General features: G+C 39.9%; 1 protein-coding gene across 1 annotated transcript in view; it reads right to left on the bottom strand.

Annotated features, from left to right (window-relative positions):
• DCC (DCC netrin 1 receptor) overlaps positions 1-23,152 on the bottom strand; it is a gene marked incomplete at its 3' end in the record, with an annotated part of 1,003,641 nt that extends 980,489 nt beyond the window's left edge. The window contains exon 1 of the mRNA XM_017877558.1: positions 22,462-23,152. Within this exon, the coding sequence (XP_017733047.1) occupies positions 22,462-22,552 (91 nt within the window). The remainder of the gene's footprint in view (positions 1-22,461) is intronic.
• Positions 23,153-26,323: the final 3,171 nt, after the last annotated feature.

Raw genomic sequence — 26,323 nt, 5'->3', positions numbered from 1 at the left:
AGGTGGCTAAAAGAACAAAGAGTTTTGTTTGATTCTGCCCCCACTCTCAACCTGCCTATAGGGAGATGATTCAGCTTTTCTTCTTCAATATTTAATATTCCAAAGTTCTATTTTTTAAGGTTCCTCTGATATTCTTGGTTTGAGGAGCTAATAACCCAAAACAGAAACTCAATCATAGATTTTAGAAGCTAAGGGAAAAAAAATAAACCTATAGGCTACAAGATAAAATCTATTATAGCATTCAAATTTTATAACACTCCCTTATCTTCCCCTTAAGAACTGATGAAAGATTACTTGATGCAAATTGGATAGGTCCTACACTTATCCCTGATCTTTTTGTTTCTAACTGGGCCACCAACCAATGCTGGTGGTCATAGGGCACAAAGAGATAGATATATGAGGTCTTGGCATAAATTCAAGAAAGAAGTTGACTGTTTATCAAGTAAGTCCTATGACTTCCCAGCTCCAGGTGGGGGATATAACCATCAAATTTGGATCTGTGGAAAGCACAAATGGTTGGATAAATGGAGCTAACATACCTAATAACCATCATTCACTCATTCATGGGAACGGCCAGATGTCTGGAAACAGGACTGCCATCCTTGAAGAAAGGAGCTCAGGGACTGGTCTTTTCCTTCAAGCAACTCATGGTTCATTTGGTGTATATGAATTAGCAAAATAACATCAAGTCATGCATAATTAACAACCAGTTACTCGAATAGAACACATAATTATTCCAATCAGTGTAGTCTTTAGTGTCTTGGGACTTCAGAGGTATGGATGAGAATGTGTGCCATGACCTAAACATAGAGAATAGATGTAATCCAGCCCTTGGACAGTTATTCTGGTCTTGACACTGTTTAATGAGCACAACACTCACACCTTTGGAGGAAATTTAGAAGCCACATGAATGAGCTGTGGTGATACTGGTTCCTTCCCTGCACATCATTGCTAATTCATGAGTAACTCACAGCTCTTAGAATATGGTAGCAATTTGAATAGGAAACATGCTATTACTAGAATGATATGTCTCAAACTTTGACTTGCATACCCATCACCTGGGGATCTTGTTAAAATGTAGATTTGAATTCAGTAAATTTAGGATGAAGCCTGAGTTTCTGCATTTCTAATATGCTGTCATGTGATATGGAGGTTGGCTGGCCCACAGGTTGCACTTTAGAGGCAAGGTTCAAGAGAGCAGTTGAACATTTTGGAGATATTGGAACTAATGTTTTTAGAAGACAGGCGTGCCTAGCACGTGCCTCTCGTGAAAGGTGATCTGTTTTATAGAGACCATTTTCATCTTAATTATGTCTTGTTGTATAAATAACAAAGCAAATATTTGAGGTTTTTTTCCCACGATATTCCTTTTTACTTATTTGGTAGAAAGAAAACACAACTCAGTATCTTAATGCAACAAAAAAATTAACATTAACTTTCCACAAATTTCACAGTAATTGTGTGGCAGGTAGAGAAAGAGACAAAAAAGACTGAACAAAACAAATAAATTGTGGTTTACTATGAAGTGATGTGATTATGGAACAATTTCCTTTTCAAACTCACACATTTATGTAATATTTGAATATTTATAATAAGCATATATGTCTTTTTAGGTAGATATTACAATAAAGATAAGGATAGAAATATATATTAAAGTTTGAGAAGGCCAGGTTTTTGTCTCAACGTGACTGTCAGCTTCATCACCCTGAAAGCATCACTTGGTGCTGCTGTGACCTCATGTGAGACAAATTAGGCAACTTAGTATACTCTAAAACTGGTAAGTAATAGGATAGAATAGATGAGTTTAAAACCAGAAGTTTGAGGATTAGTTGACTTTTACTGTGCATTCATAGATGGGTCCACTTACACACCTCCAATCATGAGTAAAAACAATGCATTCTTACTAGCAATCCCAAACTGGTCCTTTCCTTTCCAATAGTTGCCAAACAATAAAACGATTCAGGAACTAAACATTTGTATCCAATTTCACTTTTGGCTTAGTTAAGCAAAATTGTCCTCCCCAAAAAAGACTTTCACTGTTTTTAAAACAAGTTTCTTTGCTGAAATGGCTCTTTTCATAAAATCACACAGTAGTTTCTGATATTTTTAAATGATGCACCATCTCTTTAAGAGAAAATTGGGTTATTGATTAATTGATTATATGCTGCTTACAAATGCCAACTTAAGCACAAGTAAGGAGACACTATTGAATGTTCATAACTCAAAGCCTGCAAGACCATGCTACATGGTTGCTTTATTACCATCTCCTATTTTAATGAAGACATAGCACAGCACTTTGTTGGCCTAATTTACACAATACATCAAAACTATGCGAAATTCCCTTACACTACAATGGGAGAGAAATTGCAGCACATATGTGAATCACAGAGTTCAGTTGGCTTGTTAAGGTAAGGCATTAGCATTCTAAAGCTGTGTTTGGAATGTTAGTCTTTTATAAGGTGGCAGTGGATTTCTTCTTCAGAGGAAATTAAAGTGCATGAAGCTGTCTTATAACTTGTTAGTGAAAACTGACATTTGAAAATGATTAACAGAAAATTGAATTTTTATTTATATACTCAATAATCTAGAAGTGTCTAATAAATGGTTCACAGAAAAGATCCCTCATTTAGAGAGGAGAATAGCAATAACAAAAATAAAACAACATTGCAAGAGTTAATGTGACTTGCAAAAAAATAAAAAGCAATAGTGTAATAATTACCCACAACAATAAAAGTAACAATAGTGTAATAGCTACAACATCTATTTGTCTAGGAATTATAGAATAGACTTAATTAAGGACGTGCTATGGAGTAGGATTTAAATCATAAGTTTGCAATTTACTAGCATGGAGGCATGGAAAAATTGGCCAACTTTTTGGTGTCTCACTTTCCTATCTGTAAAAGGACACAATATTAGTTCCTCTCTCACTGTTTAACTGTGAGGAAAAAGTAATATGGGAACATACAGCAGTTTGAACCGAGTATTGCCTGTGACTGAAACCCCACTACAGTGTTTTAAAATCAAACAGAGGTTTACTTTGTAGCATAACAAGAAGTCTAGAAAGAAACAACCCCAAGGTAGTATAGCCACCCCAAGGAAGTCACCATGGACTCAAGCTTCTCCTCATTTCCTTCTCATTGTTCATAATAGATGATGTAACACAGGATGACTACTTCAATTTCAGGCGTCATTCTTACCTTCCAGAGAAAAAAGGAAACAACAAGGAGGAAGGGGATGGTGATTAGGACAGTAGAGTAAGCTTACTCTGAAATCCCCAGGAGTGTCCTGATTACCATGCCAATCACCAGAACTTGTCACCTGACTGTCCCTAGCTGCAAGGGAGTCTGATAAATCAAGTCTTTGAGCTGGCACATTGCTACTTAAAATGGGATATTCTTCTGTATTAAATACAAAAATGGGTGGGTAATAAATATTTCATAAGTAATATCTACCATGTCACTTCAAACCATACAATTTCACAAATATTAGCCATTATTATTATTCTACATTTTTGTACCACATGTGTACCTCAATCCCAATGAAACAGTCTCGGGTGTATGTTCTAAAAACATAGACATCTCTCTGCAGTAACTCATTTATGTAGGGGAGATTTAAATACTACTTAAGGAAGAAGTTCCATTGGTGGCTTGGAGACAGAAAGGCTAAAGACAGGGAATAGGAAATGCAACAACTGTCCCCAGATCAGCCCTTCTCCTACTGAATCTAAGTCTTATGGAGAGAAAAGTTACAGACCCTAATTAAATGAATTGTTGTCATGGAGGATTTTATAAAACAGAAGACACAAGCAGTATGATAGAGTTTAACAGGGAGAGAATCAGCGTTGGGACACTCTTGTCAGTAGACTTAGTAATGATGCTTGAGCACTGGAAATGTTCTAGAGCATTGATGCTGCAGCAGCAATCTACCAGAGGAGCAGGATGGCTGGCAAGAGACAGTGGCTGCCTGGAGACATGAAAGCCAGCAAGCATACTAGACTTCCAGACATGTGAAGGTGCCTAGCAGATGATAACTGGTTTATGACATAGCTCTTAGGACTCCTAGAAACATGTAAGGAAAGCATTGTAGGATGCCAAAGATCAGTTTTAGAGGGTGGAGAGTATCAGTAACAATGAGGAGTAATTTTGGTTATGTTCATGTTGATTTGTATAGCCAGGCTAATAGAACACCAGTAGAGTCATGCTACTGCTCACTGCCTGTTGAGCATTGGTGATATGGTAAATATAGTACTATGGTAAATAATTTACATGCTTTTCTGAAATGATTTTATAAGTACTCTCTGAATTAAGTGTTGTTTTTGTACTTTACAGATGAAGAAACAAAGGCACAAAAGAGGCGGAATATCTTGTCCTTGTTCTCTCAATTAGAAAGTTGTAGGCCTGGGATCTAAACCCAAGTTCACCTGAGTCCAGATCATACCCTGAGCTCAAAGACCATCTCAGTAAGTGGAGAGCCACCATTACTAATTTTTAGGGACAATGCACAGCCAAGTGGTTTTCAAGTGAAGTGTATATAAGAATCACCTAGAGAGCTTTTTAAAAGTGCTGTTTCCTATCCCCTCATTGTCCATCCAGGGACTCTGATTCTGGAGGTATGAGGCAAAGCCAGCATATTTGCAGTTTAAAACACCCACAAGTGGTGTTGATGTGATCACACTTTGAGAAACATGCAGGGATACTAAGGGTTACTGAAACATCGTCTGTAATTCTCAGAATAACCATACAAGAGTGCCATTCTGATCCTTAAAGAGGAAAACACAAGTTTAGTGGAATCAGTGCTCTGCTTGGTGTCCCACTCTTATCAAACATGAGAATATTTTTTACAGTTAAACTTTTTTTTTTAGAGCTGTTTTAGATTGACAGATACATGGTGAAGAGTATACAAAGTTCTGATTTACCCCGCACCAAGTTTCCCCATTATTAACAATTTACACTAACATGGCACATTTATAAACATCAGTGAATCAATATTGATACATTATTATTAACTAATGTCCATACTTTAGAATGTATTTCATTTTTTCCTGAAGTCCTTTTTCTGCTCCTGGATCCCACCGAGGTAAACACATCACAGTTTGTCCTAAGCCTCCTTAGTATCCTCTTCCTTCTGACAGTTTCACACACTTTCTTTATTTTTGAAGACTTAGATCATTTTGAGGAATACGGTCAGGTGTTTGTAGAATCTCAAACGGGATTTGTCTACTCTTTTTCTCATTGTAAGACTGGGGTTATGGATCTGGAAAAGGAAGATCGCGGAGGTAAAATGCCATCCTCATCACATTGTATCAGGGGGTATATGCTATCAACATGACTTATCACTGCTGCTGATGACCTTGATCACCTGGTCGAGGTAGTGTTTGTCAGTTTTTTCTTTTTTTTTTTGAGAGGGAGTCTCACTCTATCGCCCAGGCTGGAGTGCAGTGGTGCTATCTCGGCTCACTGCAAGCTCTACCTCCTGGGTTCATGCCATTCTCCTGCCTCAGCCTCCCGAGTAGCTGGGACTACAGGTGCCCACCACCATGCCCAGCTAAATTTTTTTTGTATTTTTAGTAGAGACGGGGTTTCACTGTGTTAGCCAAGATGGTCTCGATCTCCTGACCTCGTGATCCGCCTACCTCAGCTAATTTTTTCTACTGTAGTTAACTTCCTCCTCTCCCCCTTGTATACTGTACTCTTCGGAAGGAAGTCACTAAGCACAGCTGACACTTAAAAGGATATGGGTTGTACTCTATCCACTCTTTGAGAGTGGAGTATATATATTCGGAATTCTTTTGCATAGGGGATTTATCTAAGTCTCTTCCTTTTATTTATTCAATTATTTATTTATATCAGTATGTACTCATGGATATTTATTTTATATTTTGGGTTATAATAGGAAACTAGTTGATTGATTTTCTTGCTCAAATTGTTGCAGCTTTGACCATTGAGATCTCTTTCAGTTAGGTTCTGTGTCCCTTTGACATTCTCTATCCTTGTGGGTTTTTCATTTTTTTAAAGAATTTCTTCCTTTCTGGCATTCCAAGATGCTCCAGCTTTATCTTGTATATTTTCTGCATAAGTCGCAGATGCAGCTATTTCCCTGAGGAGTTCTGGTTTCTTTTATTGGAGAACGGTATTAGAAATCAAGATCTGAGTGCTAGGTGGCATTTTTTTAGTACATGCATTTTGGGGGACAAAAGAGTAGAATGTCCTGCTTTTGAAAAGTGTCCAATATGTACTGGTGAGTACAAGGGTTAAGCCAGATTCGGAAGCAGTGGCTCACACGTATAATCCCAGCACTTTGGGAGGCCGAGGTGGACATTTCACCTGACATCAGGAGTTCAAGACCAGCCTGGCCAACATGCTGAAACCCTGTTTCTACTAAAAATACAAAAAATTAGCCAGATGTGGTGGGAGGCACCTGTAATCCCAGCTACTCAGGAGGCTGAGACAGGAGAATTGCTTGAATCCAGGAGGCAGAGGTTGCAGTAAGCTAAAATCACATCACTGCACTCCAGCCTCAGTGACAGAGTGAGACTCTGACTCAAAAAAAAAAAAAAAAAAAAAAAAAAGATTGAGGTTTTCCATTCAGAACAGGTAACTTCTGTGTGATCTTAAACAAATAACTGGCCACAAGTCTCATAACCTCACAAAAAACACATAGGAGATAAATTAGCCATTTTGTCCCCTTAATAGAGGTATTGAGAGATGAATACAGATAAAAGATTCAAAAGCCATTGGAAGACAGAAAGTCTCAGATAAGCATGGAACAATATCATCATAATAATTTATCAATTATTAATTATCATAACCTCATATGACTGTGTACTTTGGAAGAAAGAACAAAAGAAGAGCTATTTAAGTTGAAAATTTTGAGCTGGGCTACCTGCCTTTTGGTCGCAAAATGTACAGAAGATCTTTGATGAACTAGCTAATACCGTTTATGCATTAGTAATAAAGGGTTTTGGAATCCTGAACCAAAGTTTTCTATACATTTTGAAGCTGGGCTGAAAGAAAAAAAGATGAAAACATTAATTTCCAGCACAGACTTATTTCAGTAGTGCAGGAGCCTAAATATGCTTTCTCAGCTACTAGATTTCCAAGTTCAAAATGCAGTGTGTGATGGCATCTGTCCTTCCCTGAGCTTCTGAGACCTCCTTAAAACATTAGGAAAAGCCCTACAGGTAAAGCCTCTTTATTTTAAAATTACATTATGTATGCCACCAAAGTTACTTCTCAGATGACCTTGTCACCTCTCTCTTCCTTTTTCTCCTAGCCTTATCATAAATCTGCTTGAGAAAATGCTAGTGACCAGGGAAGTCATTGCTGGTGAAGAGATCTGCTGCCTGGGCTGAACAGCCCTCTGCAGTGAAGTATCACCATCATTTCTTTTTCTTCTTTGTCTTCCAAAGCCTGAACATGTAAAGAACAGTGTCCACATAGGGTCAGGTCCCATGTGGGTAAGGTCTTCCAATTACTCTACCTATCAGACTCAATCCCTCTGCATTCTGGAAGGCTTTCTGATCATGTTTTATTTCCCTCCTCTAACTGCACCTCTCACTCATTTGGTTCTTAATAATACAATAATATATTGTCTTGTGATTCTGCTCATCTTTTTTTTTTTTTTCTTACACATTTAAACTGCCTAGGTCTTATTCCTCCAACCATTTTGTTAACTAACAACAACAGAGGCAGTGCGTTTATACGCTGTTTAAATACACCATAGGAGCTAACAAATATGATATATCAAACATTACCTTTAAAAACATCTGTTGAATGAACAAATAAAAATAGAAACAGTTTAGTGCTTGATATGTGCCAAAGACTGACAATCCTTGAGTGTAATGTTTTTCAAAAATGTCATCCATTCAGCAATAGCTTTCCAAATTTTACAAATGAGGACCCTGAATCTTAGTGAGAGTCATACAGCTAAAACTTGGTAGGGCTAAGATTTGCACCCACGTGTGCATAATAATGTTTCATGGAACTTGTTCTTAGATTTGTGATTTAGAGACTCACCTAGCTTCTCTGGGCCCCCGAGTCCTCATCAGTAGAAAAGGGTCTTCTCAAACACCTGCTGAGGTCCTTTTCTGCCTGATCAGTGCTTTGAAACCCAAGAAATTTTGTCCTTTTCATTCTATGTGCTTTTTTAAAATCTCCATCATCTTGTCTTGACTTCTACTGACTTCTACAAAAATAACACTTTAATGCTTTGACTCACCCAAGTCTTCAGGAATGGTTCTCTGAAGGCAAACATAGTCTATCCCTGGGATTATTATGTAGGAAATAATTATTCACCTACTTTATCTTGTTCCATTTTCATATATGCGAGTTGACAAATGCCCTATATGCATTTGTAACAGGGCTTAAAGAGATAGCAAATTCTATAGACTTTATACATTTACATTTTGCTATTTCCAGAATTTCCTCAATTTTGAATTTCTCACAAGCACTCTGAAATGCTGCCAATAAAATTATTAATAATGGCATGTAAAGGAAAAATCAGGCAAAAGAAGGGGAGAGAGAAAAAGAACACAGAATAAACCTCTTGGTAAGTAAAAACTGAGTAACCCTGAAATTTATAATATGCTGAACTGAACTTTGTGAAGCTCATGCAGAAAGAAACTTCAGATTTCATGCAAATTTGAGAATAATCATTATATAAAAATCAATTTGGTAATAAGTATTGAATAATTAATATGTATTCAGCACTGTACTAGACACAGTGGAACACAGAAGTACTAGACATGACTTCTCCAATAAATACATTATCCTATTATGTCCAAAAGATAAACTGATTCAAAAATGAGTCCTCTGACAGTGCTTTGGCCAATGAGTTGGTTAAAAAAAACCTTTGGTTTTGGATGTCAAGTTTGACTTTGCCAAAAGATTAGAGAGTAAGGTCTCCATGACCTAGATATCATGGCTAATATACAAGTTGCTTCTAAACCTCCAATCAGATACTCGTCTTTCCTGGACTATTAGAACATTCCCTCATAATAGGTCTTGCTACCATTCTCTAATTGTTTCTTCATACGGCTAACAGTGTGTTATCTAAAATGCCATTTCCCTGCTGAAAATCTTTCAGGGTTCTTTCTACTCCCCTCCCCATGATAGGTACCAAATTAGGGGTGACGAACCATTCCAGTTTACCTGAGACTGTCCTATTGTTAGCACTGAAAGTCCTTCTTCCTGTAAAACTCCTCAGTCCCAGGCACATGAGAATGATCCCTCACTCAATCGCTACTTCAGTAACTAAGTCCAGAGCAATGACGCTTTCTCTTTCTCCTATTTCTTGCTGTATGTCCCACTCTCTCTGCCTTGGATTTTGTTCTCTCTCTTCCATTAATTTTGTCTTAAAAATTTATTAAATCATCTTTCCTAAGCTATAGTGTATAAAATGCATGTTTCGCTGAGAGGCAGTTCACCCCCCTATAAATAGAATTTTACTCTAGGCAGGGAGAGAAAACAGCAGCCTTACATAACCTTTCACAAAAGCCCTACTCATTTACTACCAGGACCAGAGAAGGGCCTACAGTTCACGAGCTAAGCAGAAACTTCTCTCCCCAGGAGGAACACTAGTGATTTTCATTCAAATTGATCCAATCTGTGCAGCTGAGCCCCCACGTTCTCTCCTTGTAGACTGATTTGGAGCACGCCAGTTAGCAGGCAGTGCAGAGCAAAAGCTTCAAAACCCTCAACTGAGCTTTCTGCCTGTAAAGCTTTGCTCTTCTTCAAAAACCCCTGTTACACCCCTTCTCCTCTGCCGCAGAGGCTCAGGCAAATGAGCACTTGGTCTGTTTCATGCCCTGAAGACCATTTCCAATCAAAAGGCAAGGTTCAGTATGGGGTCACCCCCATCAGGGTCTCACTTTGAGCGTGTGTGTGCTCTCAGCATCAGACTTGAGACACAGAGGAGAGAGGGAGAAGGAGGGCCCAGGGCCTCAATATCCCTTTCAAGTGTCATTCTTTTTCCCTGGGTCTGAGCATTTTTAAGAAGGAAAGAGAGTTGAAGGAGGGGAAAATATAGAATGAAAACCAGCAGACCATTGTAAAATGTGCCTTCTTGAGTATTGATGAGAAAAGAAGGGAAAAGGCAGATGGAACACACAAAGAGCATTTTCAAGGGCTTGTAATCTCAAGGAAAATGAAATGTGTCATGGTCTCCATGAAATATATTAGCCACTAAACCACAAACCAGAAGACTCTTTGATGTTGGCATAGTTTGCCATTATAAGACCAACTCCTGAAGCCAAAGCATGCCACAGATGTTTCAAGCTAAGACTAAACTAGTGTGGTAGGGGCAGTTTCCCAGTGACTAGATGATTACTTACAATTGTGAAGAATAGAGGCAAGGATCACCTCCCTATCTGACACTTTCAATCATCTAAGGCAGTGTTCCTCAGTCATTTGGGATTCTAATTGAGCATGTCTGGGTGTGGCCTGAGGTTTCTGCATTTCTTATAGGCTCCCAGGTGATACAAATGCCTTGATTCCTGGACTGCACACTTTGAGTAGAAAGACCCTCGGACACTGATTCTCAAACATGACTGCATGCTGAAATCACCATCGGAGATTTTAGAATACTTGTGCCTGGGCCCCATCTCCAAGACTCTAAATTAATTGGTATGAAGAAGGGCTGGGCATTGACACAGAATTAAGATGAGAGCCACTCCTCCCCAGAGAAGACCCTCAGGATCAATTATATCTAGTACTACACGTTAACCAAGCAAGTATTAGCTTCTAGGTGCACCTACTGAGTAGATGATGGGTCTGTAGCAAATGGACGGTCAACCAGGGAAGAGTTAATAGGGGAGGATGGTTTGGATGGAGAATCCACAGGAAGTGTGTTATAGGCTGCCAAGTTTGATCAGTATTGCACTGTATCAGATCTAACTTAGCTGGACCTATGAGCCTCTAAATCAAGCAAAGTCATGGGACCAGGACCCACTAAACCATGATGTGATTGATTTCAAAATTGCCATTGGAGTCTATCTTAATTTATTTTTAAGTCTTTAAAATCACAACAATAAAATTGAGGCGGGTTCTAGAATGACTGGCCTGTGCCTGTGAAATTTTCTATTTGTAAGGATTATCTCAGAATAAATGTAGCCCATAGTAACATAATACTAACAATAGCTAGCATTTATGAAATACTTATTATAAGTCAGGCATCGGAATAGATATTTTATATAGCTAATTACTGGAGTAACTTTTATCTCCAATTTAGAGTTGGGAAGCAGAGGTTGATTTTGTGTCCATTTTATAGGTGGGAAAGTTGAGGTCCAGTGAGTTTAAGGATCTCAATCAAACCCAATAGCTGGGATGCTTTTTCCCTAGGCTATGCCTCCTCTTATCAAGACCAAAGACCACAGGACTGTGTCATCCAGTGGCAGATGGTAGGTTGATTCAAGTGGTACAGTAGTTCGAGGCCTGGTGACATAGAAAGGTTGCAAGCTCAATGACTTCTAAACAAGCTGTAACTGAAAGCAAAGAGAACACTCATTCGCATTTTTAAGAAATAATAATGGGGACAAAATGCATAGAAAAGGATCATATTGAGAAAATAATCTGTAAAATTTCCAAAATATATTAGGTTCAGTTTTTCTTTTTTCTTTACTAAACACATTCAGGCACACATTTTGAAGGAGGCCACAGGAACAAGAAATGTCCATGGCAATTCTATTTTTATAGAAAAGGTGAAGTTTTGTTTCCCTCTGTTCAGTGATAGCTTTCAAAGGAGAAATTACTTATTACCAAGTTAAATGATAATTACTTCGACTTTTCTAGCTCTCTACACTTTTCAAACTCCCTCTCTCAGTTGCATACATATGTCCGTAACACCTCATAAGGTATCTCTAAACATATAGGACAGATAGGTTCATAAATTCACATCTAATAGAAAAATCAAGGAAAAGGTGGCCTATGTAGTTTGCTGAAATTTTTGAATCATTGTACTGAGATTAGGAAAGATCCTTGATAAGAACCCATTTGAATTTATTCAGCCATTATCTACCAAAATACAAGTAGCTACTACTGGAGAGAGATAATCCCAAAGTTTTCTCCAGTCTTAGCTAAGCCACTTTTATGTTTAGCTCTCGTGACCCTGGGTACACCTATCTTGGAATTCACGATCTTTCCTCCCACCGTGGGGCCTTTGAGCTCACTTTTTAAAATTTGATATTCTCTCCTTTGCCCCTCTCAAACATCCCCTTCTTAACTCATTCTTCAGGTGTGAACTCAGTCACACTTTCTCATGGAAGCTGTCTTTGATCTACTGTCTGAGGCCCTCCCCTACAGTATTTTCTTTCTTAAAGTCTTATCTCATTTGGAATTGTGGGTTTGTTAATATATGTATTTGATTAGCATGTTTATCTCACTGGGCTCTAAGCTCCATTATCACCTTAACACAACACCTGGAACATTCAAGAAAAATGGGAAGAAAGGGTCATGAGAGTCTGGGGATGTTTTCATAGCAACAGGCTACCAGATCTGTAGGCAAAACCGTAATATCCTCATTCTTACCATACCAATACTTTGGTTTAACATGATTGACAACTCTTTAAGCTCCCTTGCCTTTTTTTTGGTCCAATCAATTTAAGGATACAAGGATGAATGAATTGACTCTGTCAGTCAATCTGGCTAATTTATATTAATATATTATGAGTTTTTAAAAATTGTATTTAAGTTCTGGAATACATGTGCAGAAAGTGCAGATTTGTTACATAGGTATATACGTGCCATAGTGCTTTGCTGCACCCATCAACCTGTCATTTATTTCTTCTAATGCTGTCCCTCCCCTATCCCCCACCCCCCAATAGGCCCCGGTGTGTGATGACGTTCCCCTCCCTGTGTCCCTGCATTCTCACTGTTCAACTCCCACTTATGAGTGAGAACATGCGATGTTTGGTTTTCTGTTCCTGTGTTAGTTTGCTGAGAATGATGGTTTCCAGCTTTATCCATGTCCCTGAAAGGCTGGTTCAACATATACAAATCAATAAACATAATCCATCACATAAACAGAACCAATGACAAGAACCACATGAAGAGCAGAACTGTTTGTGTCCCTTTTTAGTGAGTACTTTGTTCTGCCTTGTATCCTACCTACCTCTGTGTGTGCCTGCCACCTTAACTGAAGGAAAAGCCCCTGCAGGACAGAAACACATCTAAACCTTTTATTCATCTCTTTGTAACCCTTGGTAAAGGCTCAGTAACTACTATATTATCTTCAATGAATATGTGATCTTATTTGGTCCTTTTAATATCTCAATGCTTTTATCAGGCATTGATAGTCCTATCTGAAAACTGATAACACAAGTTTTGAGAGACCATGTGTTTGTCTATGGCTGTACAATAAGCTAAAGATGATGTTGAATTTATATTTTATAATGTATGACTTGGGAGAGCTTACTTAGAAGAGCACATTAGAGTTAGGCCCCTTGATTACAAGAAAGATATAAACAAACTAGAGGGAGTTAAAGTAAGAAGACTAAACATGATTAAGCTTCTGGAGAGGTATGAGGAAAAATCAAATGAACTAAATATTTATAGTCTGGTTAAGTAAAGACCAAATGGGGAGGCAAGAGTGATTTATAGCTCAAATTATTTAACACATTTCAGCCCAAAAGAGGCAGTGTCACTGAAAGGGGTACGCAGGAATCAAAAGCCAGATGACAAGAGTGATGGGAAGAACATTTAGAACAGGACTATCTCAAGTGAATTGTAAAATAAATTTTTAACAGCAAAACTGATATGCTGCTGAAAACTTCCCCAAGGGAAACAGTCACCAAACCATCCCTGGAGATGCCTCAAACCAGAAAGAGAAAATAACCAGAAATTGTCCTGCAGGGAACAGCTCTGCCCAGACATTAAACATGAAAGGAAAAGCTTTGCAGATTTTTCTCTCTAATTTATATTCTTCTGGGATCCCATGAGGCTGAAAAAAGATGCAGGAACAATAGATTGAGGACTCTGGGTGCAGAGGGTTTGCTTAGATGTCTCAGCCTTGGCTCACATCTCTAATGAGTCTGCACAGAAGGCAATACACTACAGAGGCCTCTGCAAGTACATCTGAGGCTTTATTTCATTCAGGGGTCTTCATTAGCCTGTCCTATGGGAGCAGGCGAAACAATTATAAACCCAAACTAAAATTGGGGTGGGGGCTGGTGCACAAAGCACATGTGTTTGTTTGAAACCCACAGTCATATATGCCATACATGTAACAATGATATTGGGCCTATGTATTTTACCATGTTGGAAATATACCCAAATTCAAACGATCATATTAAGATTTTTAACTCAGATTTAGTATCTACCATTGCTACTCTGTGATTCAGTTATCCTTTAGTTCCATTACATTCAGGGGATTCATAATGAGCCTCAAATGAAGCCTGGTATCCCAGCATCCTGCTTCCCTGTAAATGATTCTCTATAAAGACACAATAAACAGGATAAGGCAGGATACTAACATGGCAGGACTTGCTCTGGGCAATCGATAATGTTACAGTGTCTAAGAATCTCTTTTCAACTCAAAATCAGTGTACATTTTGGGAAGGTGCTTAAATAAAGCCTGGGCCAGAGTCAACATGGTATAGTATTAGGTGACAACTTCCTGAATATTAGACTACTGATAACATCTGTGCCTAAAAGCAAAGGGTTGCTTAGTGGAAGAAACAGAATAACTACCAATAATATTAACGTCTAAAAGCAAATGGTTGCTCAGTTGAAGAAACAGAATCATAGAACTGTCTTGCTGAAATCACAGATAGCTAACAAATTAATGGAAAAAATGTTCAGACTTATAAGCAATCAGGGGAATGCAAATTAAATCCACATTGAGAAGTTACCAGATGAGGGCAAATTAAGCACAGAAAATACCAAGTGTTGACAGAGGCATGAAGCAAAGAGGCTTTCATCTGCCCCTGGTGGGGATTTCAATAACTGCAGCATGTGTTTGCCTCCTGGAAGTCAAGATATCCTTCTATGACTCAGCAATTCCACTCCTAGGTATGCACCCTAAACATGGTGGCAAATTTGTGCTGGTGGACCTGCACCAGAATGTTCATGCCAACTTTACTAGCAATAGCAAAAAACTGAATTTCAAAATCCATCAAGAGTAGATTAGATAAGCTATGGTTAATTAATATCATGAAGTATTATACACCAGAGAAAGTGACTGAAATACAGCAATATGAATCCACATAGATGAAACTCAAATACTTAACTTTCAGCAAAAATGTAAGTCAGAGAATACATACATGATATTTATTTTATTACTGTTAAGAACAGCCAAAGTAAAGTAACATTTTAAAGATTTATACATATGTGGAAAAACTGTACAAAAGGCAAGGGATTAATACAAAAATCAGGAAACTTCTAGTGGGTACCTGGGTATTTGTTATTATTACATTATTATTATTGCTATCATTTTCATGAATTGTATTATTAATTATACCAAACACTATATATATAGTACAGTTCATAATTTAAATACATTATATAATGTTGAAACTAATAATGTAACTAGAATTGATCTAGTCCACATTCTCATTTAATAAGGAAAAATATGTTGTACAAAGTACAAATGACATCCAAATTAATATCAGATGCTATAGAATCATTAGTTAAAACTAATTAGATATTCCTCTAATGAAGGATTCAATTGCTGTTTTCTAATCGCCTCTCCTACTTTAAACACAACCCCAACAAAATTTGGTTCCCTATGTCTTAGCATCAAAACTAAAAGAGAGAATTGCTTTGAGGAAGTTTTATACAGGGAGGAGTTTCAGCTGAACACAAGATGTAGACAAAATATATTTTATACCCAGAGATGAAACTCAACAAGAGTAATAGTCCATGGTCAATTGATGGGAAAAATAAACAGTTCTGTATGATGCAATGCCTTCAAAAATTATCCCTATAAAATCACATAATACTATAATGAAGTCATAGTGATGTATCTATTAAGAACAGGTTAAATTATGTTCTACATACTTTTAAAGAGGCAGCTAAGTGAGTGGAGAAATATTTCTAAAAGACCATAGAAAAACAAGTAAAATCTTAAAATGTTGTGATTTGAGTTAAAAACATTTATATTAACTGCTTAACTCCTTTTTTCTCTCATAAAAATGTAAATGCAGATGTAAGAACATTGTAGATGGTCCAGAATAATGTTGTTTTGACAAGCCCTCTTATCAGGACACAACTCACTAACCAGTTGGTATTTTCATCAGATCACATCCTAAAGATTCAGTTAATTCAGTGGAACATGTTTGTCCTAGATACTCTTAGGAGTAACCTTCAGGCAAGAACCAATATTTAAAGGATGAACCAGGAAGAAATCTCCAAATTGCAATAAATACTCCTGTTAAGTTTCATCATAATCACAAATGGTCTTAAAGGGGCTTCCTCCCTGGAGGGCAATGGTGAAATGAATGAGCAAGCTAAAAGTCAAAAAATTTGGATCATTGAAATTAAGCTAAAGTATATCATGAAGTAGAAGTAGATTATAGGCACTGGGCTCATGGAGTTTACTAGAAAAGAGAAACATTCCTACACAAGTCATGCCATAAGAATCGCCTTAAAAATATGATCAATAAATATGGAATGATTTGTGTGTTTCCTACTTGAACTTTTCCCCCCAAGAAATGAAAGCTACAAATAATATGGTTGTTTGGAACTATTAATAAAACAGCAATATGCATTGGTATTACCACTGGCAAATTCCCATCGATATTGAAAAAGAAGACATATTCAATCTTATGCATTATTATGTATTTCTAAACCACATCATTGGGACAAAGCTCAGGTATTTCTAAACTATCAAAGAAAACACTTTTATTTAATAGTTGAATTAAACGGGTTTAGTTGTTAAACCTCAGGCTAAAATTTGTCAAATAACTTTGGAGCACTACAATAATTTTGATCATCAGTCAGCCACCCTGTATTTCTCCATGTTAGTATGGTGTTAAACCAGAGAAATATAAGATAAGGAATTAACATTCTAGAATGAGAGAAAGAAAGTGTGGTACTAAATTTTGTTTCATTTACCTGAGTGCTGCAATTATAAAGGTGCATAATAATTTACATTTTATTTTTTGCTATTACCTATTTGGCATATGCAACATGTAATTCTATCTTGCACATTTTTTATTGGCCTGCAGGGAAAATAATCTGGATTGCTCATCCTTTCTTTTTGACAAGTTTAACATTGGCTTTCCTTGAGATCTTGTTCTGAAGAGCAATATCTTAAATACATTGGGTCAGTGCCATTCTACTGATACTATGATACTACAATACCACTAAGAAATTTTAATCTGAAAAGTAGTAACTTTGAAAAATGTTAAAGTTCTATTATTCCAACCTGGTAACACCATTTTGAGAAAAAATAGCATAACTAGGTTGGCATAACCTATTATCTTGTAGAGCTCACTGCTGTGTCTTCTTAAAGATTGTGAGCACTAGAACTTCAATAATATTGGCCGAGAGGCCACAGGTTAGAGCCTCTTAAGAAAACAACACTATTTAGCTGTATTTAAAGTACAGTTTAACTCTCCACCAAAAGCAGCATGCATGAACACTTAAAAATTTATTTTTAAGGCAAATCTCCGTGACCTTGCAAAGTGTAACACAGCATGTTAAACATGGTGCCTGTGGGTCACAGCCTTGGTTTCAGAGTGAGAAAGGCTTTCTTGGGCTGCATCAAGGGAGGCAGTATTGAGGCCACACCTCTTAGAAATGAGAGTTTCAATTCCTTAGAAACAAGCTGGAAAGAAGCAAGCAGCCCACAGCAGGCTGCCGAAAAATTCACTGGACATTGTGTTGATGTTTAATTGAGTGTCTATCAGTCATGAGTCAGTCAATCCAAGCTATGATTCCTTAAGACATAACTGTTGTGACAACTCGTGAAACTCTTAAATTTTCCTCCAGAGCATTATAAGGAAGGAATGGAAAGAGGGGGAAAAAGACTTGACGTTTACATTTTATGAATTGTAAATGTGCATAGTATTTGCTATTCCTCCTTAAGGAGTACAGTACTTTTCCAGAACCAAGTGACTTTTTATCTTTAGTTAATTAAAGAAGTAATTTCGCGGGTTTATGACATTATTCTATGGCCTCAGACAAAGCTAAGATTTCTTGAAATTTATGTATATAGTTCATCTAAGAGATTATCATCTCAGGTAGATTAATCCTTCAAAAATGTACAGCTGGGTAACAAATACCAAAACAGAGCAATGTGTTCCCAATTTGGTGCAAGTTTCTGATAGCAGTGTGGGCCAGAAACTTCCTATGGAAAGTAGGAAGATCTGTAATCAGGCAAGAACTCATTCTCCAGTGAAATCGCAAGTGCCCTTATGTGATTAGAGCTATCATAATTCACACCAAAGTCATATATTTGAAGGACAAAGTATGAGGGGGTAGAAATCCTCCTTCTTCTTTGTGTGTGGATGTGGACATTGAATATTAATTTTAAAGAAATACTCTAAAACAACTGCATTCTTTTTGAATAGAGTTGTCTTTACTGGTAGAATCAAGAAGAAGAAATTTCATATGCAAAGTTTAGGATGGCAATTTCTCCAAAGATAGTAAGAACACTTACTTTAAAATGTAATCTTAGGGCACAGTCCCCTATACCAAGAAATATTCTGTTCAGAAACTTCAGCACTGCTTTTAAACATGCCGCACCAGGTAAAGTTAAGTGTTTTGTCTGGAAGTCAAAATTTAAATCAGGGTTCATTTCCAAATGGCAGTGATCATACTAGATGACCCTACTATGTGCAGCAGCAAACATTCCAGGAGCATATCGTGCATTTGAAGAATCCCAGGCCGTTAGATTTATGAAACTGGAAGTGAGAAACATTTCCTCTCATTAAAGATGCTTTTGAGATAATGGAGTTGCTGGAATTCCTTTAGAAGATGCAGCATCACAACTTCCCTCTCTAAAAACAAATAAAAATATCCCGCCTCCCCACCAAAAAACACCTCCCCATATATCTTGTCAAGCATCCCATTGGTTTAGAAAACCATACTACAGCCTGCAACTACCCTGTACTCCAGGATAAACTTTCAGCAGAGCTTCATTCAGGAATTTAGATAGGATTAAAGCTCTTCCTCTTCAATGAAAACAATAAAGAAGTTTGCTGACAGGTTAACTTGCCAGAGAATAAATTTAAGTCATATACACTGAGAAGTTATAAATCTCTTCCCAGAAAAATAAATGCCTATCAGCATCTCAAGCCAGGATAGCTTTTAAGAGCATTAAAGCAAAGGCGCTAAGCCTAATATATTCACATATAACATATATGGTGGCCGTTTCACATACTTTATAACTCAGAGGGCAGCTGCTGCTGTGTGGGGAAATGGACACTGACAGGTCACTGGTGATTTATACTGCGGCACTCAAAGAGGAGTGGACGGCCAGCCTACCCCGAGCCCTCAGGCTCTGCCATACTCCCGCCACTCAAAAGCAAACCCACATGGGGGCATCTGATCTGCTCTGGTTGGGGGAATGAGAAGAAGTCGCCTAGGGAGAGCGACCAGCCTGATTTCAGCATATCCAGACTACAATAAACACTCACAGATTTTTTTCAATGCAATGGAACCCAAACATGGATGAAGAATTAATTAATGTGTATACCTCATTTTTCACTCATTAACATCCAACATCTAAAATTGTTATCTTACCTGAGATCCCCTGAGACTTTATATGGTTCCTGTGCCTGTGGCTCATGTCAAATATATAAGGAGATGAAATCTTACAGAAGTAAACTAAAAAGTCACCATCCTCCTCCCCCAACATCAAGTCCTCACTCTCCACTGACACTGTTCAGGGCTGTCCTTTGTTAAATCATCACAGTTTCATACAAATCTACAGCAGCTTCAGACTTTACCTAGAAAGTGAGAAAGGGCCCAGTGCTATTGTGGTAGTCTCCATAATCCTTTGTTACCAATCAACAGTCTTTAAAACACCCTGCTGAATGGGAATCTCATCGCCAGTGAACTAGACACTTGGCCTTATTAAGGGCACCTCCTACTGGTCCTTTTATAGAGTGAACTATGCTTTCTTATTGTAAGTTTCCTGCCATGTTCCTAAATAGGGGAAATTATTACTAAGAGAAAGAAGTGACACTCAGATTAATGAGCAAAGGCCAGAGTGATGTGAATTGGCAATATCATAAAAGTGCACCATCCACTTTCCTGCGAACTGCGCAAACTGCATCACAACTCACTTGCAAATAACAGATACGGATTTAGAAGTGTAAATAAGTTTAAAGATTTAGATCCATTAGCCTATCCGCCAACATAACCCATGTGTATGTGTGTGTGTGTGTGTATCCCTTCTTTACATCTGCCTTTTCAAGAATAGATCTGTCTGTTGAGGAGGAATTTAAAATAAAGCAGTAATACATGGCCCTGCCTCTCTGGACAAGAAACATTAACAAGTGAAAAGAGAATATTTAATTAACTTAGACATTAATAAAACGTACATAAATTTCTCTCTATTAGTCTACCCCCACCCTATGCCAGACAAAAGTCACTTGAGAAATAGCTTTAAACTACTGTCGTGTAATTGACATCATTGTTCATTTTTGTACACCTTGCTTCATGCAGTGCATTCAGCTAGCACATTTCAGGCCAGCAGTCCTGCTGTTAGGCAGACTTTCTACCCAGTGAGGGATGCCCCCTGAACTTCCCCTTTCCCGTCCGCATCCGTCTCCCAAACTGCCATAGAAAGCCCAAGTCAATCTTCTGGGCAGAAGGAGGGTCCTCCTCGCAGCAGCCTCTACCATTTTAGGGTCTCGAGGAGGGAATTTAAAACAGACATCTATTCATTACTGCAGAGATGCGCTCCCCGTACCCCCCACCCTCCCCCACGCCCACCTTTCGCGAGAGTAATTGTTGAGGACAAAGCTCCGGGAGAGAAGAGCCCGGGGAGGAGGGGACCGTGCCCGAGAGCCTAGAGGGAGGGAGGGAGCACCAGCGGCTAAGCGCGCGGATGCGGGTACGCGCTCATCACACGAGCGCGCGCGCGCGCGCGCGCGCACACACACACACACACACACACACATACACACACACCCCTCCTGCCTGCTCTCTCTGTCTCGGGCCAAAGGAGGATGAGGAGCTGAGTCCGAATGCAAGCGCAGATTCCTGCCTGCGTGCGGCCGCGCCAGGCTTTGGGGAGCCTCGGGCTGCCTCGGCGCTTGACTGTCTGAATCCTTCGCGACCGCGAGAGGCGCATTTTCCGCTCGCGTTCGCAACCCTTGGCCATGCAGCACTTAGCAGAGACAAGAAAGCCGGAGCTGCGGGCTCCGGGGAGCTTGGGGGCTTGGCCGCGATTTCTGTGCCATTCCCTATTAATTTCCCAGGCACGAACTGGGGAGCTCCTACTCAACGCCCGGTCTCTGCCTGAGCCTCTTTTTCCTTTAGATTTGGGAAAAGGTCGTTTCCGAAGGGATCTGAATGCTCTGCCAGCCGCTCTCTTCTCCTTCTTTGCCAGACCCGCTCCCTGTACCCCAGTGCCCATCGACACTTGTGGTGAGGTCCCGCAAAACAAGTGGACCTTATCAGGAGTCATTTGGCTCTTCTCTATTCTTTTGGCCGTCGAAGCCGCCAGCTCCGTATTCGGAGATTACAGCAGCCCTGATCAGCCTTCAGGTCCCTCTTTCTCCTGCTCTAGTCCGATCCAATCCCCAAACAGTTTTGCCATTTTTAATTAGAAACTGAGCTTGGCAAGTGCCAGGGCCAGGGTGCCGGTTCTCTGGAATATCAATCATCTGGAGTTTGGAGGTGTCCTGGAGCTATATGGAGACTCAGCTTGCGAACTACATTCACCGTTAAAAAATAAAACAAAATTAAACACGCCTCCCCTCCTCCTTGGCAACTCTGTGCCTCCTTCAGTACCAGGATCCCCTCCTTGGAAGTACCAAAACATATTAGCTGTCCCTTTCCCGATTCTCCATCACCAAGTCCAAAAATCCAAATCAAAATGAGATGTATTCACACACCAACGACTCAGCCCCACCATCTACATTCTGCGCAGACTTCCTCAAAGCCCCTGCACGTCCTTCTCGCCTGCCTCTGTTGCCCCAATCCTCCCCACTTGGTAGGTTTCTGAGGCTTTAAGGATCCAACCCAGTTCTTTTCAACGATATCCCCACCACCTGCCCCAGCCCGCCGGCTCTCCAAACCAACGCAAGTATTTGCAGAAGCAAAAATGTGTGAAGCATCAGATTTTAAAACAGCGAAGGGGCGCCCCTAGCACCCACCCCACCATCATCCGCCCCAGGGAAGAAAAAAAAACTCTTCTATCTTTTATTATTAGTAAGGAAACAGGAGGAGGGGCAGCGCAAGCGTCAAATCTCTTGCTATCCCCCACCCCAATTCTACTACTCGCCAAATGAGATGAGAAGGGAAGTGGGGTACGGAAGGGGGTGCGACGAGAAGAAAGGAAAGAATCACTTACCGGTTACTTGAAGATGCGCGCTGAGCAAGGAAGCTCCGAAGAGTACAAAAGCCAGCTTGGGTACCCAAACACATCCAAGACTATTCTCCATATTTCAGCCAACACCTTCGGGGCCAGGGGTCGTGGGCAGCGACAGCACTCACACACATGCACTCACACACGCATGCACACATGCACACACACGCGCCGAGCCCCTTCGGCTTCCTCCTCCTCCTCCTCGTCCTCTTCCTCCACCTCTTTCTCCACCTCCCCTGTGCCTCTGCTGCCTTGGAAGCCTTTTTCCTTGTCCACTGACAGAATCAGCAGCAAAAGCAGGCAGCAAAAAGTTCCATTCGGTCCAAGAGATCCCGAGCCCCGGTAAAACCTTGGAAAACTAACTCAAGGAAACGGAGGGAGCCAGAGGAGGGAAGACAGCTCTTTGAGGGGCTTGCAAGTCATCAATAAACCACATCCAGGAGGGACCAAGAGGAGATGGAAGGCAATCCTGTGGCTGGGCTGTGCATTAAAAGGTTGAGGCTGGTTCCATGTCGTCGGTTGGGTAAAGTTGAAGAGACAATTCCGCGCGAGAGCTGGAGATGCTGCTGGTTTTTCTTCCAAGAGCCGAGGGGACCGAGGGAGGAGAGGCAGGGTGGAGGGACTGCGGGGTGGAGCGCTCTCACTTGTTACTGGGGTGTCAGCCAGCGGTGTGCGAGCTGGGAGTTGGAACCGTACTACACATTGATCCGCAGAAGTGGAGGGCTGGAAGGGAAAATGTGGAGACCGGAGGGAAACGAACTGGATCAGGCAAAGATTCCACGGGAAGAGGGTGGGGGCACAGAGACTATGGCTTAGGGAAAAAAGAGCGGACGCAGGAGGCTTCCAGCAGCTGCATTCGCCTGGTCTGCGTATCAATGCGCAGGGATGCCCTCTGTGGGCAAAGCGTGGGAAGTCACTTTTGTCAATGGAGCCTGCGAACATCCTGAGCGTCTGGAGGTTTTGCAGCGACTGTGTTTGACACTCACCCTTCAGGAAATTATTTGTATTTGACTGTAAAACCTAGGCGGGCGTTTAAGGCGGAGCAGATGGCCAGGATGTTTACTTCTTTCTCTGCCCTTGGCGTTATTTAAAACATAATTTTTCATTTGGAAAGGATCACCTGACCCAACTCCCTTCTAGGACGGGTGGAAAACCGAGATCCTGAAACACGCAGCGGACAAAGGCCAGAAGTTATTTCCTGACATAATAGCCAGGGGTCTCCTTTTGTAGGACGTTTAATGTCTCTGTGTTCTCTCTTCTCTCTTGTTTTCTTTAACATATTTAAAAGCACTTATCATGTTCCAGGTGTTCTGTTGGCTCCCAGGAAATATTTGGGACATCTAGTGAAACTCAGTCTGTATCCTCAAGGGGTTTGTGATCCGTTGGGAGAGAAGCTAAATGGATAATTATAAAGTATGGTGACAAATATGATGGTTCACGTAATGGAGTGGGAGCTCTGGGAAAACAAGAGAGACATTTCTCCAGTCCCTGGCACATAAAGTGAAGCAAACATACACAGGCGTGCGCGCCGCGCGCACACACACACATACAGCAGGAAACTTAGGAAGGATGAACAGTAAAGCCCTTTCAGGTAACTGTTTAAGCTGAGTTCCTTTGTGTAACTTGTCTCTACTGCAGGACCTTAAGCTCCTTTGAGAGGAAAGAGGTTGTATGCCACCCATCTCTGCACTCCTCACAGACGCTAGCATAGAACTTGGAATTCTGCACATGCTGATACGTTTTTGCTGAATAAGTGAACTTACAAACCAGTGAATTTGGCCGGGAAGGAAAATGAATAGAAATGTCATTCTGGTAAAAGTGCTATCGTTTAAGGAGATGATCAGCGGCGGGTTCAGACCATTCCTCACTAGATTGTTCCCTACCTGTTCTTGTTACCCTCCCATGCTCCCCAGGCTGTGAGCAGAGAGAATGTGAATATCTATTTAAGAAGACAGGCATGGGGGAAAGCATGAAAAATACAGGATAAAATCATCATCAGGGAAACTCCTATGATGCTGGAACTGGACAACAGTGTTTTAGATCCCTAGTCATGCCCATTCTTTCCTGTCCCAGAAAAGTTAAAATGTGAAGTGCCTGTGATCACTAAAGCAAAACCTTCCAAAGTAGCTTACATGAATGGTTCTTTAAAGTGGGATAAAACTCTTTGGTTACCCCCAAATTTCTTGAAACACTCAAAACTTCCGCTAGCTGAGGTGAAGCCTCTGGTGGTTCAGGACTGAGTTCTACAGCAAGGGTTCTTAACCCAGTCCATTAATCTTCCAGGGAAGTCTCTGCCAACAAAATTTAGGAAGTTTGTGAATATCCTGAAATTTTATGAAAAATGATTGGCTTGCGTGAACACGTTCTTTATTACTGGGAAGGGAGTCTTTAGCTTTCAGTAGATGTATAAGGTGAGTTCAAGCCTGCTTCCCTGCCAAAATGATGTAAAGAACCATTGCATAAGATAGTAGGCATGAGGGAAGAGTTGCAACTTCTTCTTAAGACTGATGAAGTCCTGTATTTCCCACATCAGTAACAGGATGTCCTCAACAAGTTGGGGGGAAGGCAGGAACCCAAGAATGGTCCATGCTGCTCAGATCTGGATTTTTCTTCAAATTTGTTTTAAGTTCATGGGTACATGTGCAGGATATGCAGGTTCTTTACATGGGTAAATGTGTGTCATGGTGGTTTGCTGCACAGATCATCCCATCACCTAGGTATGAAGCTCAGCATCCATTAGCTATTCTTCTTGATGTTTTCCCTCTCCTCACCCCTCCCTCTGACAGGCCCCAGTGTGTGTTGTTCCCTTGCCATATATCCATGTGTTCTCATCATTCAGTTCCCACTTATAAGTGAGAACATTGTGGAAGAAAGTGTGGTGATTCCTCAAAGACTTAGAGGCAGAAATACCATTTGACCCAGCAATCCCATTACTGGGCATATATCCAAGGGAATGTAAATCATTCTATTATAAAGATACATGCACACATATGTTCTTTGCAGCACTATTCATAATAGCAAAGACATGGAATCATCCTAAATGCCCATCAATAATAGACTAGATAAAGAAAATGTGGTACATATACACTACAGAATACTATGCAGCCATAAAAAGGAATGAAATCATGTCCTTTGCAGGGATACAGATGAAGATGGAAGGCATTATCCTCAGAAAACTAATACAGAAACAGAAAATAAAATACCACTTAGATCTCCTTAACGGTACCTTGTTCAGCCTCACATAGCAGTTCTAGGGATCAAGTTACTCTTCACTATGGCCCTTGACCCCTGTACCAAGTAGTCCAAGCCATCAGTCCACTGACCAATGAGCTTCTACAAAAGACCATTGACTGACTTCTCTTCCTCTTAGATACTCACTTGGTTCCACAGCTAGCTTCTGAAAGTTGCTTGTACTCTCTTCCCCAATACTCTTTCCTTCATCTTAGATGACTCAGTTTCATTTTAGAGTATTCTCTTGGAAACAGCTTTGATATTTTCTGACTTGCAGTTCAGTGATTTATACTTGAGAGACACTGTGTCTCCTCATCTCTACTCTCAGAGGTATCAGGCCCACTTGCCACATAGCCTCTTACTGGAGGGGGAAAAAAAAGAATATCAAAAGATCAAGCAGAAACAGGAGAGAAATGGGGGCCACGGGAAATAGTTTAGCATAGGTTATACTCTTCAAATAGTATTTAAGATGTTTTATGTTGAAACACCCCTTTTGAGATTTAATATGGTGATAGAATATACAGATGTCCAGACACACTTTTGAGTTCAGAAGGTCCATTAATCTATACTTTCATCTTTTTTTCAAATCACATATACCCTTAGTGATGTGTGTATT

This window comes from Rhinopithecus bieti, unplaced genomic scaffold (genome assembly GCF_001698545.2).
Source record: "Rhinopithecus bieti isolate Rb0 unplaced genomic scaffold, ASM169854v2 scaffold_9976, whole genome shotgun sequence".
NCBI lineage: Eukaryota > Metazoa > Chordata > Mammalia > Primates > Cercopithecidae > Rhinopithecus > Rhinopithecus bieti.
This window is presented reverse-complemented; position numbering and strand designations above follow the sequence as displayed.